At 36.0% G+C, this 12,799-nt stretch overlaps 1 protein-coding gene across 1 annotated transcript in view; it reads right to left on the bottom strand.

Annotated features, from left to right (window-relative positions):
* The window catches only part of LOC139731499 (peroxiredoxin-1-like), a 32,684-nt gene extending 20,628 nt beyond the window's left edge, over nucleotides 1–12,056 (bottom strand). The window contains exon 1 of the mRNA XM_071642383.1: nucleotides 11,954–12,056. Coding sequence (XP_071498484.1) covers nucleotides 11,954–12,056 — 103 coding nt within the window. The remainder of the gene's footprint in view (nucleotides 1–11,953) is intronic.
* Between the last annotated feature and the right edge of the window lie 743 nt (nucleotides 12,057–12,799).

Here is a 12,799-nt window from a genome sequence, read left to right as displayed (position 1 = left end):
CCAGGCGGGCATAACCTAATTATACATCATAGCGGGCTGCAATATGAGAGGGGGATGCCGGAGTGTAAGAATGGAATGAGGCCTTGTAAGAATGCTGCAGTGAGAGTTAAAGTCTGCACGAGTCACCAGCAAAGCAGTGCACCAAATTTATGCGTTACGATTCTTGCAATATCACAGCAAAGTACATTCATTTGGAGAACAAAACAATGAAAATAATCCTTCACAGTGCACTCTTTCTCTATTGATCTCATGAAATAAGGCATGAAATCATATTTCAATGATGATTTTGACAACAAAACAAGACAATTTTGATACATATGAAATTTCTAGGATGTGGTTTTCACAGAGGAGAGTCAATCAAAAAAAAAAAAAAAAACTATCTACAGGAAATCCATGAGGATGGTTGAAGAACAGTTGATGCCATGCAGGAGTGAAGATGGCAGTGTAGACAGCATCTTCACAGCGAATCATAGAGGCAAGTTTGTACAGTGCAATGAAATAAACCATTTCGGCAATGCATGGAACTTCATGGATTTCTTTTCCAACAGCCTAGTATTAAGTAGTAATGAACAATTTTATTGGCCTGCTCCCTCCAATTAGTTTTCTTAGGCAGGATTCACTTTGCATTAATCAGTTGTTACTAGGTGGGGCAATCCTCTGGCATAAAGGCGATCTTTTGTGAACAAAATTTTTGTGCGCATTAAAAAAACATGACTTGAAAACAGTAATTTGGGAAGACAAGCCAAAATGCAACAGAAGTCTCTTTTTCAGTCTAACATTTTCTACAAATCACCGCAGGCACCACAGCTGTTACGTAAGCCTAATCATTTCTCTCTTCCAATCATAAGTGCGAAATAAAGAAGAATGAAAGAAAGAAGTGATTAATCAGTATTAGACTAGCTCTGGCCATGATTAATTTGATTGAACTACAAGTGTGGAAAAGGAAGCTCACTTCTTTGTCATCATAGGCTATTGTAATCATCATCCCTGAAAATAAACCTGTAATGCAAAGCAGTAGCCCTGCCACTGTACTCCATCCCTCCCCTCCCCCCACAAAAGAAATTGAAAGGAGGGGTGCAATAATTTGAACATATTTGGTATCTGTACAGAATGAATGATCTAAAATCATTTCAAATTAAATCAGCATCATTCATCACATTTAAATATCTCAATAATTATCATTTGTTGCGTGTTTTCCTTTATGCATCATAAATTGCTGGTAGACTGCTCCAAAAGAGGGGAGTATTATGAAATGCTTTTGACCCTAGCCTACAGATGAATTGGTTTCGTGGGTACTTAGCTCTTATTCAAGGCAGAAACCAATCAAAGTAATTACAAGGGAATCAATATGATAACTGTCCAAGTACACTAACCATTAATTACACTCCTGCATTTAGCAACATGTCAATCTACTGATGAGATAAACCAATTCTTTTGTGTCATGCATATTGCAGTACCTGTCTAACATGTTGCATGCATTCTGGTTGAGCACTATGCACAAAGACTAATTAATCACCGTCAGTGAAAGTCAAATGCTCTATACTTCCTGCAGAAATGCCTGTACAATATAAGCATGCAATTAGAACTGCAGTCAACTGATCCTCAACTTCAAAATTAAGATTTAAACCTCTTAAATTTTTTCTCAATATTTTATTTGTTCAAGGGATGGTGCAGTTTTGGTTGAGATGGGGTTTGAGTTTTTCAACTTTTTTATGATGATTTTTTTTTTCAGATAATGAGAAACCTCCAATGTGTAATACATGTATGAAAGAGCATATAATTCTAAGAGGAATTCAAAATTTATTAGATGAAAATTGGTTTTAAAATGGCCGAGATGTCCAAAACAAAGGGATCCTACTAAGTCGGACCCACGTTTTATTAGAGTCCCTTTGTTTTACTTTGTTTTTGGCTATCTCAGCCATTTCAAAACTTATTTTCATCAAATAAACTTTGATATTCCTCTTAGAATTGTAGGCTTCTTAACTTTTAATAGAGTGGCTTCTTAACATCTTATGATAGAGTGGTTTCTAAGTATCTCGCCAAAAGTTAAAAGGTGAATTCTCACCTCAACCAATACTATACCATCCCTTGAACCTTTCTCCTTTGATCTTGCATGCAGTTTAGATATTTCTGGAAGCTTCAATACCAAGAGACTGAATTTTTGCTGTCATACATCACTCCAATGATTTACATGTACAAACAGAGCACCATATCTCATTCTATTCAACTATAAATAAACTGACAACTATGTACAGCTCATTAATTCTCTATACTAGTGTAAAAGTGGTTTCTTTCGCGTACAGATACTTACGCAGTTTCCAACGATGCTGACTTTTACGCGTGTGTTTAAATTTGCGGTTGGCAAAGTCTGTGAATTCACAGTCAGCAAAAACTGTTTTATTTTGCACATGAAAACCCAAACTATAATCCAATTATTCTTTTATTTATTAAATAGAAATCAAAATTAAATGCAGGCTTTAATACCTGAAGTCCCGTCTCTCAAGTACTGTATAACATGCGTGTACACGTACTTACATTGCGCGGTATCGTTGTGTGTGTGTTGACCATCAATACACTCAATGCACGGAATCTTCGTGTGTGCATGTGCGCAATAGCATTGTAACAAGAGGCGAGTTCAAAATGTTTCCTCGTGTGGTTAATTTCGCGCGAATTTTCAACTTCGCGTGATGTTAAATTCGCGGTTCAACCTCAAAGTGCGAAAAGCGCGAAAATAAAGCCATCGCGAAAGAAACCACTTTTACAGTAATACCTACCTACTTGTACATACATTTCGCTATTTATCTAATCTTTACTTGTATAGATATTCTACATGCAGCCTCCTGGTAGGATGTGCCCTGACTAATAATCAGCACTTATGAATAGCTAGCACTAAATGGGATTGCATCAAATGTCAGCAACATTCACTGCATTCACTTTTAACATGAACAGCCCTTCAAATGTGTATTACACATTACCCATACTGCACTATGAAACAAAGCGCAATAGTTGGTTTGAGAGCAAGATACGGTTACCTTGACTACTAAGCACTTATCATTAACTTTCACATTAAACCTGTATGCCCACGGATGGCGAATGTTTAATGGCAAATATGAACTTCAATGTACTACTAATCACTCAATTCAGCTCAGAAATATATCATGATACAAACTAGAGAAGCACTCTGAGAGCATAGACCTCCACCAAGCAGTTTATTTACACCACTGATCTTGCTTTTCCATAGCGATCAGTGATTTCTAACCATACACAATTATGCATGCAGAAAATCGCCCAATTTCCCAATATACATGTACTAATAAAAGTCCTATGTTGTTACGTCATCAACTTCCAGCTGCGCAGCGCGCCTTGCCCTAGCAGAAACCAGAGCACGCACTCTACTGCGCGTATGAAAACACGCGTATGTAAACTTCAAAAATGAGCAGCTTGAAATCCAAAGTTCATCGACCCTACCTGCCAAAATATTGAAAAGCCTTCATGAAATCCATTAAAAAAAAATCCCGGATCACTACTAAAATCTAATTATATGTTCCTTGTGTAATTCTCAACCTTTCCTCTAAAAGTTCCATCCAAATCCACTGGCAACTTTTTGAGCTACATGTAATATGCATGCACACAGACAAATCAACACCGATGAAAACATACAAAAATGTAAACCTCCTCCCTTGGCGCAGGTAAGAACACCTGTCATAAAAACCTTTAAAAAAAATAAATAAATAAATTTTAAAAAATGTCTCTTTGCCTATTTGGAACTGACAAAGCACCATTGAATGAAGAGCACTTAAATACAATGTATGAATGTATTCAAATTTTATGCATATCATTGTAACAAAGAGCTTTCTTGACGACCAGATAGCTGACCAGAAAGTTTTCCTCAAGACTTGCCCTACATAGCAATGACTAATTCATGCAAAGCGAATTTAATGTATGGGAGTTAATTTAGCAGGAACATGTAAATTGAACAGTTTCCAACATGGTTCTCAGGAAAAAAAGATGCTTGCTGTAAAGCAAAACATTTTCACAGCATGAAATTTTCATATGAATTAGAGCCGCCGGCCATTTTAGCTGCATGACATTTTTGAGAAACGCCTGTCATGGTTTTATTTCTCCAGTGGTAAAAGCCAATCTGCACATACAGTTCGACCTCGATTATCCGGCCTCCTTTTATCCGGAAATCTCTATTATCCGGACGCGTTCACGCAGTGAAAGACTTTTTTTTCTTCCAAAAATTTAGAAAAAACAGTGACTTTAAACTCAATTAAAATTTCTACAAAACTCACACAATTTACCTACAATATTTCCGACAATACTAACATAAATTCACACCACATTATCATCGTAAAAGTAAGGGACTACAATTTTGCGCAGGCTAGCATACAAATTGTAGATTACACCATCGTTACGGGGTACGCTACCTGCCTAGCTGCCAGTGCACTGGGACAGCAGCTTGGACGGCAGCTACATGTATACATTAACATTGTGTCTCCCATATCAGGCCAATTTCCTTATCCGGATGAGCGCCGGTCCCGACATGGTCAGATAATCGAGGTCGAACTGTACTACATTGTAAAAGATAACAGATCACATGTATGAAAACTAATTTTGACTACTTTGGTCATTATTTTTTTTTTCTTTTTTTTAATCACAAGGTACACAAAGTACCTTAGTTCTCAAACTGGCTTCTTCCCTAACAACCTGGTTCATCATTGACTAGGCTGGAATTTTATGACCAACTCTTCTTCACACAAGAGTCAATATCCGTTGTGGAGTCATAATGCTCACGTGGCAAGTGCTGCAGAATTTTCATTTGAGAACATTTCCCATTTTAGTGCTCTTGAAGACCTATTGTACACAGACATGTTGAATGAGAGAAAGATATTACTAGTATTCAGAAGGGGGGGGGGGGGTGAAAAAAACTTGCACCAGACAACATGTTCTCAAACCATCCTTTCAGAGGAACAGCACAACCGATACATGCAGCATTTTAGGCACAAACATTACGGCCCCTATTCTGCAATGTCTTCCTTTATACATTGTGTAGAAAGAGTGGCACTCCTACACAAGGTTTGTATGTAACAGTTCTCCATCGCCTGCTCTCTAAAATCAGGAAAGAAGTTTTTGTACGAGGAACCAGAACAGGATGTGTTAATTCTTTTTTAATCACCTGCAAGAGTTGATAGTATCTGCACTGTTCACACCTCTCGAATTCTGTGTTAATCTGACTTGATTTCACATTATAATGCCCAACAGCTCACAAGCCATAGACCTAATGGCAAAACATGTTTGGTTCATCTGAACACAGAAACCAAGAATTACTGTTAGGAAAACAGTGTTAGATAACCTGAATGGTATATGTGTTGGCAACTCATCCACAGTCTTATCGTGCAGCAAGGTTTTTTCCTCCCTAAACATTCACAATGATAAAGGGCAAATGAAGGCACACCTTCAGCCTAGTAAACTTTAGGCAGAAATGACAGGAGGACATGCAGCCTGCTTTTACAACTGTAGGAATAACAATTTCCCAACTAGAATTTATAATTTCAGCTGATGAATGATATCAAACAGTGTCTGGTACACTTCAATGGAAGAAAACTGCTACACGAAAGACAGTTTGTGCAGCAGTACTAGTATAAAATGCATAGCAAATTGTAAAGCAATTCCACAAAAATGATTCCCTGTGATACAAACATTATCATACTTCAGCATCAATACAGATTTGTCCTAAATCCTCCATTGCTTGATCTTTACATTTCAATGTACACGCAGGAGTGGATCCATAAATTCCGTAAAGAGGAAGCGCCTTTACAAAATTAAAGGGGGGTGCACGCACATGCCTTCCCCCCCATTTTTTCTTTTTATAAAAAAATGAAGAGGGGGCACGCGCCTGGTGCGCCCCCCTCTGGATCCGCCACTGACACTGTACTTTATGATACTTGAGGACATACACATTTGTACAACTGTGTATCTTAGTTCATTTCTTTCTTTCTATCATATCTGTAGGTCTATTTACTGTTCTGAGTCCTGCATACCAAAATACATTAACACTATTGGCAAAATACTTTACTTCTGCTTCATTGGTTCTTAAGTTGTTCATTCTTTTATTGACCATTAACAAAAAAGTGCAGTAGCTCTATCACAATGTCTACTTGTTAAGCAATATGCCAAAGCCTGATCTCCAAATTAAGTGTATAGGATCCCAGATTTGCTCAGCCTACAAGATAACACACTGTCTAGCGAATAAAAGTACACGGAACCTATCTAATCTAAATTCCCTGACTGTATAGTTGCAGTAATCTTTAATGCTCCATTATCTACAACTCACTGCAATCTTAACAAAGAGCTGGCAAAAAACAGGAAAGGATGGATTACCTATACTGTACCTCTAAAGTATACACACACACACACACACACACACACACACACACATATACCATCACCCTTCACATGTGTACTAGCAACACAAACCCATCACTACAAACACCTCTGAAATCAAATTTGTAGTTGCTGACATTTGCAATTGAAATAAATTGATTAGAGGCAACGACACCTACGAGTATAATTGGTCAAGTTTAATAATTCCATCTTTCTCCAGCCACTTTCATTCAATCATCATAAATATTTTATTTTCTCTCTTTTTCACTTGGACATCATACCTTGCTACTGAAACATAATTCTTATTCCAATTTCTGTCCCTCTTTGGTTGAAGCAATGACCATAAATACTCTCTTATTCCAATTTCTGTCCCTCTTTGGTTGAAGCAATGACCATAAATACTCTCTTATTCCAATTTCTGTCCCTCTTTGGTTCAAGCAATGACCATAAATACTCTCTTATTCCAATTTCTGTCCCTCTTTGGTTCAAGCAATGACCATAAATACTCACTTTCTTCTGTCATATTCAATGTCACATAGTATCACTATTTCTTTTTTTGGTTTAATTTGTTAATCTCTTCTATTCATACTTTTCCTGGATTAACAATATTTTCCCAATCACATAAACTAGCATCTAGGATGTACAAAGAGAGAGAGAGGGGAAAAAAAGGATGTACAAAGAGAGAGAAAAAAAAAAATCTTTCTTTGAGCCCAGACAAACTAGGCATTAAAAAAAAAATAGGAAAAGAATTCAAAAGTTAAAAATAATGTTCCACAACTCATATCAACCCATGTTTATCTACAGAAAAAATAAAGTCTACAGCTGTATATTTAAGAATACTTAACATTGAACATACTGATTAACATTTTGACATTGGCTGTTTCTATTCCTAACTCAGATTCTAGAACTATTTTGAAGCACTAAAGCTGGGTTTTAGTTTCATCTGCAAATGGCTAATAATGCCTGTAAGTATGCCTCAACAGTTTGAACAGCTTCAAGTTCGCTGTTAAAAAACAGTTGCCCCGACCCCTCTATGTGTGTGGAATGATAGGAATGCACACTCACTGAGCCTTCAGAACGATTGGTCAAAAACATCACAACAAAATCTGCTCGCCGAGTATCTTAAATTTTCCACGGCAGTCTCCTTGCTTTACCAATGTTCTGTATACACCATACACTTTTTTTTTTTTTGCGGTGGGTCGAGTTCTGCAAATAGGCTGCTATTTTACATTACCTCCTAAGACACAGATGCAAAATTGCCTTTATGGTAGAAAATCACTGACCTTGCTTTTTACAAAAGATTGCACATCAATTACTTAAAATCTATTTCTCCTGAGGTTTATGTATAAAGGAAATGGTTATAAATGCGAATAAGACTACAAAAGAGTTGCATAGACTGCAGGCATGATAAGGAAAGCTACTGTATTGACACAAGAATCTTCACAGAAAGATTCTTGATTTATGATTTCATAACTGACTGATGTCTCTTTGAATGATATTGATAACTGTGAGGCACAATTAAATGTCCGTAACAAATTCTGAACTGTATAATGAAAGGGTAATTTAACAATCATTTATGAAAAATCCACATACAGTACTTATAGAAATAATGAAAAAAAAAATCAAGGGCATTTGGTATACTCACAAGTCCAGGGGATAGAAGAAGAATACAAGGTATTTTCCTGCAAGTAAAAACAAAAACAAAACATGTTTGATGTTGCTGATAAGAGAGTCCATTGGAAAGTAATGCATGAATGACAACTGAAATGCATTATCATGCTGATTTCAAATCAACAACATTAGTGTATACAAATCAATTCAGGGTACAACATGTATACATTTGGTTTATCAAATTCATGATAACATGCATAAACACTCAAAGCACTTCATAGAATATGATTATCATTAATTGGATGTCTACACATGTTTACCATATCTCTCCTCAGCAAGTCAAGTTCTGCATGTTCAAAAGTCAATTTAATCTTCCCGTAGTTGTAGCTTTACAAAATATTAGATAATTCACCACACAACATAGAAGTCAATATAAGCACAATCATCAAAGCTATCATTGATTGGATAAACATTCTTCAGGCAAACAGAGATTGCAGGCAAACAGAGATTGCTGTATGAGTGCAAGGAAATGACAGAGATCCAGTTCGTACCATGAGTGGTATCAGTTATTGTTGTTCAAAAATGAAAATATTGTTAAATGCCAACAGCAGGGGTGGCTAAACTTCACACATCACAGTTATTGTGGTACCATGGAGCTATCATGAAGGTTATGATTGTGTGTTGACTTTTTTGATATCTTATTAGGAGGTAATTACATAATTTCTCAGTCAGGACAGCTTTCACATTCTTTTATCAGGACAGCAAAAAATTCTTAATTTTTCAGGCACACTTGGCAAGTGGGCAATGAAATTCATTGTACGGAAATGTGTGTGTGGGGTGAGGGGGAGGGGGAGGAGGATTGCAAATAAGGTCTACAAGCTTTACATGTTTTCTCACTCACTTATGACTATCATATCAAATCACGACTAGCATGATGGACAATAAGGGGCAATGTACTAAAAAATATTACTTTGAAGAAAAAAAAAACAATTTTTTTTTTCCATATGAAGGTATCAGAAGATAATAAATGTCTGCATTTCTTAATCTTTTCTTGGTTATACTGAACAAGAAATGTGGTTGTACAGTGACGATTCTGAAGAATTTGAACATTTTGAAAATCAAATATGAACTCATATCTACCGTCTCTGGGTAAAATCACTTTATATTGTGAAAATGTTGTTTCATCCAGTTTTATCCTTCTGTATTCAATTATTTGATTCACAAGACATTGTGACGACAAGTAGATTCTTATCCACCAAACAGGTTTTAACTACAATAATACTTTTCTACAGTTGTTGATGTAAGATCTGTAAAAAAGGCACCAAGACATCAAATTTTGAACAGATTAATTCTTCATGCTTGTCAAAAGCACACGCAAATTGTCATTCAGGGTAGAGATGTTGATTTACAACAATACAAAATAAATGTAAGAACAGCTCTAATTCATGCAGAAAAATATTGTTTCAATTTCTTGGAAATGGTGTCAAAAACATCGGTGAGCAAATTATGAAAAGGTTTCCTTCATAAAGAAGTTCAATGCACTCACAAGATAATCAATTCGATTGCAGTGTATGCACCCTAGTCATCCTGAGAAATATGGCACCTATCAATCAAATCTAATTTGGTTAAATCTAAGATGGGTAAACTTTGATTGATTCAAACCTTCCTGGTGCTGATTTGATAGATACATCATTCACACACAGAAAAAAAAAGGAACAATGAATTTAAATCAAATGGAGCAAACATCTTCATTCATATTCTGCTTCCATGTTGGAAATGAAAGGAATAGCTGCTTTCATATTCTGTGAACAATGAATCCACCACTTGAACAAATTCAAAGTCATTCACACAATCACAATGTCCCACATTTACACTATAAATGTTACAGTGTTATCATTTAACCAACAAAAAGTTGCACGCCCACATTTTAGGTGAGGTCTCAAAATAGGTTTGAAGGGTCAACCTATGTACTCAACCTTTTAATACGTTTTTAACATTTTCTTTAAGAGCAATTCTTATGAATGGGAAAATTGTGTGGGTTGTTTTTTTGCATCTTTTCTACACCAGTTGTATTTTTTTTTTCTTTTAAGAATAGTGTGATGAGGTATGTCTTAGCAGCCCATATTCTTAAAAAAAAAATCACATGCTTAGCTTTCAACTATAATAACTTTTTAAAAGAGGAAGCCACTGCTTTCAAAGTAAGTATTATTCAAGAATCAAATGTGCTTCTAGAGTGTCAAAAATTTCAGGTTAATCTGATATCTCTTCACTGTGGTTGCTACAGGGTTTTACCTTCCATTTCTTTGTCCCATTTATTGCACAGAGCACAGCTTGGTGAGATTAAGTGCTTGAATAGACCCAATACTTCAAAGACTCTTTTTTTTCAGTAAATATTTTTCCAGAGTGTGGACATTCTGTCCATTATTCAGACAGCTTTATAATGGGGAAAGTCCATTAATTGTATTGAGTTATCTAATATCATCTTAAAGTTTACAGTGTACACTCCACTTTTTCAGCATATACCCTCAACTAAAATTCTATGTCTGGCGACTTTTTGTTGGTTTTGTGATGCATGGTCAGAAACACATTTTTCAGGACAGGCTGCTCTTTGGCACTTGATCATGGCATTTTGTTTTTTCATGAAGTGAAATTATTTCATATCTCAAATTTCCTTTTTTTTCCCTCAAGCTTCTCAAAGGTGACAAGTAATTCACAAATCAAGGGGAAATTTTCCAAGCATTTAGAGGTTTCAAGAAATGATCTAGAAGGTTAAAATACACAGATCATTTACTCCAAAGTTAATTTTCAAAGATCATGGTGAAACATTCATTAAAATTCTTAAGTGCAATTATCATGGCATACTATAGCTCTCTAGGAAAAAAAAAAAGTACTTTCATACTATAGGTTTTCCTTGTATCTAAACTCCCTAACCGCCTATGAACAGAGGAGTCTGTTTTATTGGGTTATCTATTCATGCTGACCTTGCGCGAAATAGTTGTGATAAACGTGGCCCCAAATGATTATCTCTCCATTCATCACAAGATATCGGAAGTTCAAATTCCTGAACCATGCCCTGTGTGTGTTTGCAATTTTGGATCACGTTGTCTTCTGATTAGGGCATGAGAAATACAAATATTTGGAGAACTCCTGTTCATCTCTCTCTTGGTTTTTTCTTTTCCATTTTTTTTTTGCGCAATAACCATCTAAAGCTTGCTAGTTTTGTATTATATGCTAAATGAGTGGTGTTCCATTAATCCAAGTTTTTTTTTTTTTTTTAGTTTATAGAACTATTGGGGCAAGCAAGAAAGAAGAAAACTTTAAAAAGATTACTGCCTATGGGGGCTACAACAAATACAAATACCAGTTTCAATGGATTTCACTTGACTTTACCACAGAGATAAGGCTATTTCATGCATTCAAAATTTGAAATCAAGAGCATTCACTTTTTAAAGTAAATTCTAGAAATCTGCTGTAATCAAGTTTCCAAAACAAGTAAAAATGAAAATAAATTACAATGTAGCTATAGAATGACAGAAAAGAGACAGAATCGCAGCAGACAGCCTTTCTCACGAACTGTCGCTTACATTCAATGCACCTATGCAACTATAAACAACCTCTTCAGGGAATCTTCTCTCCTCACAAAATTTGTGAAAGTTTCATGCTTGTAAAAATCGTATCCGGGCAATTACCCCCAGAGGGCAATTACCCCCTGGCCAAATACTGGTTAGTGGTAAGGTTAGAGTAAAGATTAGGGTTAGGGTTAGGTTTAGGGTTAGGAGCTTGGAATAGGGTTAGGGTTAGGTTCAGGATTAGGATTATGATTAGGGCCAGGGAAAGGGCGCTGGGTAATTGCCCAGGGGGTAATTGCCCTAGACCCTGTAAAAATATCTGGTTACAGTATAATACATCAGCCAACTGCTACCCTTCACTTTCCCCTTTGAACAGGGAAACTCACCTTTGTAATCTGACAACTTGACGTCTACAAATTCTCCATCCACACTGACAGCTGTGCCCTCAAAGTATGGCGCTGGTTCCTGGACTCGGGCTTTTCCGCTCATGGTGACCTGATATTTAAGTTTCACTTCCTGTATGCATGAAAAGAAGATGTACACGCATATTTAGCGGAGTAGAGCTGAATCTATTCATATTTCAGCTGATGTCAAATATGTCAAGTCATGACTGACAGTGATACAATCATCTCAATATAAAAATCAAAAGTAAGTTCTAGTAACAGCATACTATTTTTTTTTTACACAGCAATTGTTACACTATTACAGTATAACTATAAGTTTATGTGAAACAGCAGGGATAAAACAAATCCGAGTCTAGTGATTCTTTTGTAATACTTGTATACCGTAGTGCAGCCGTAGTGTAATAATAAGAGCAGATTGAGCAGAAAAATATTGCATTTGAAATTTCAGTTCATCCTTACTTTAAAAATTACTCACTGTTGGTTCTATTCAGCATATAGAATGTCTACTGAACATGGTGTATTCCCTATATGTTAAACTTCTTCCTACTGTACGTCTACTTTATAATTTTTGCCGGAATATTATGATCAGAAATGTGAAAGAATAGATCTGTGTCAATAAATAGATTCATCTGAATAGTCAACCAGCTCTCTAGGAGATCTTATGTAAAATTATCAAAACAAAATTTTCTGTCAACTAGATTCCATTAATATACCAATAACAATTAACATGCATCTTCTATTCCCTCATATCAATATTACTGTAAAAGTGGTTTCTTTCGCGGTGGTTTTATTTTCGCACTTTTCGCGCTCTGAGGTTGAACCGCGAAT

This window comes from Diadema antillarum, unplaced genomic scaffold (genome assembly GCF_040938485.1).
Source record: "Diadema antillarum isolate AM-2024a unplaced genomic scaffold, OU_Dant_1.0 seq00000376_RagTag, whole genome shotgun sequence".
NCBI classification, from domain to species: domain Eukaryota; kingdom Metazoa; phylum Echinodermata; class Echinoidea; order Diadematoida; family Diadematidae; genus Diadema; species Diadema antillarum.
The sequence above is the reverse complement of the archived record's forward strand: the minus strand, read 5'-3'. Positions and strand labels throughout refer to the sequence as shown.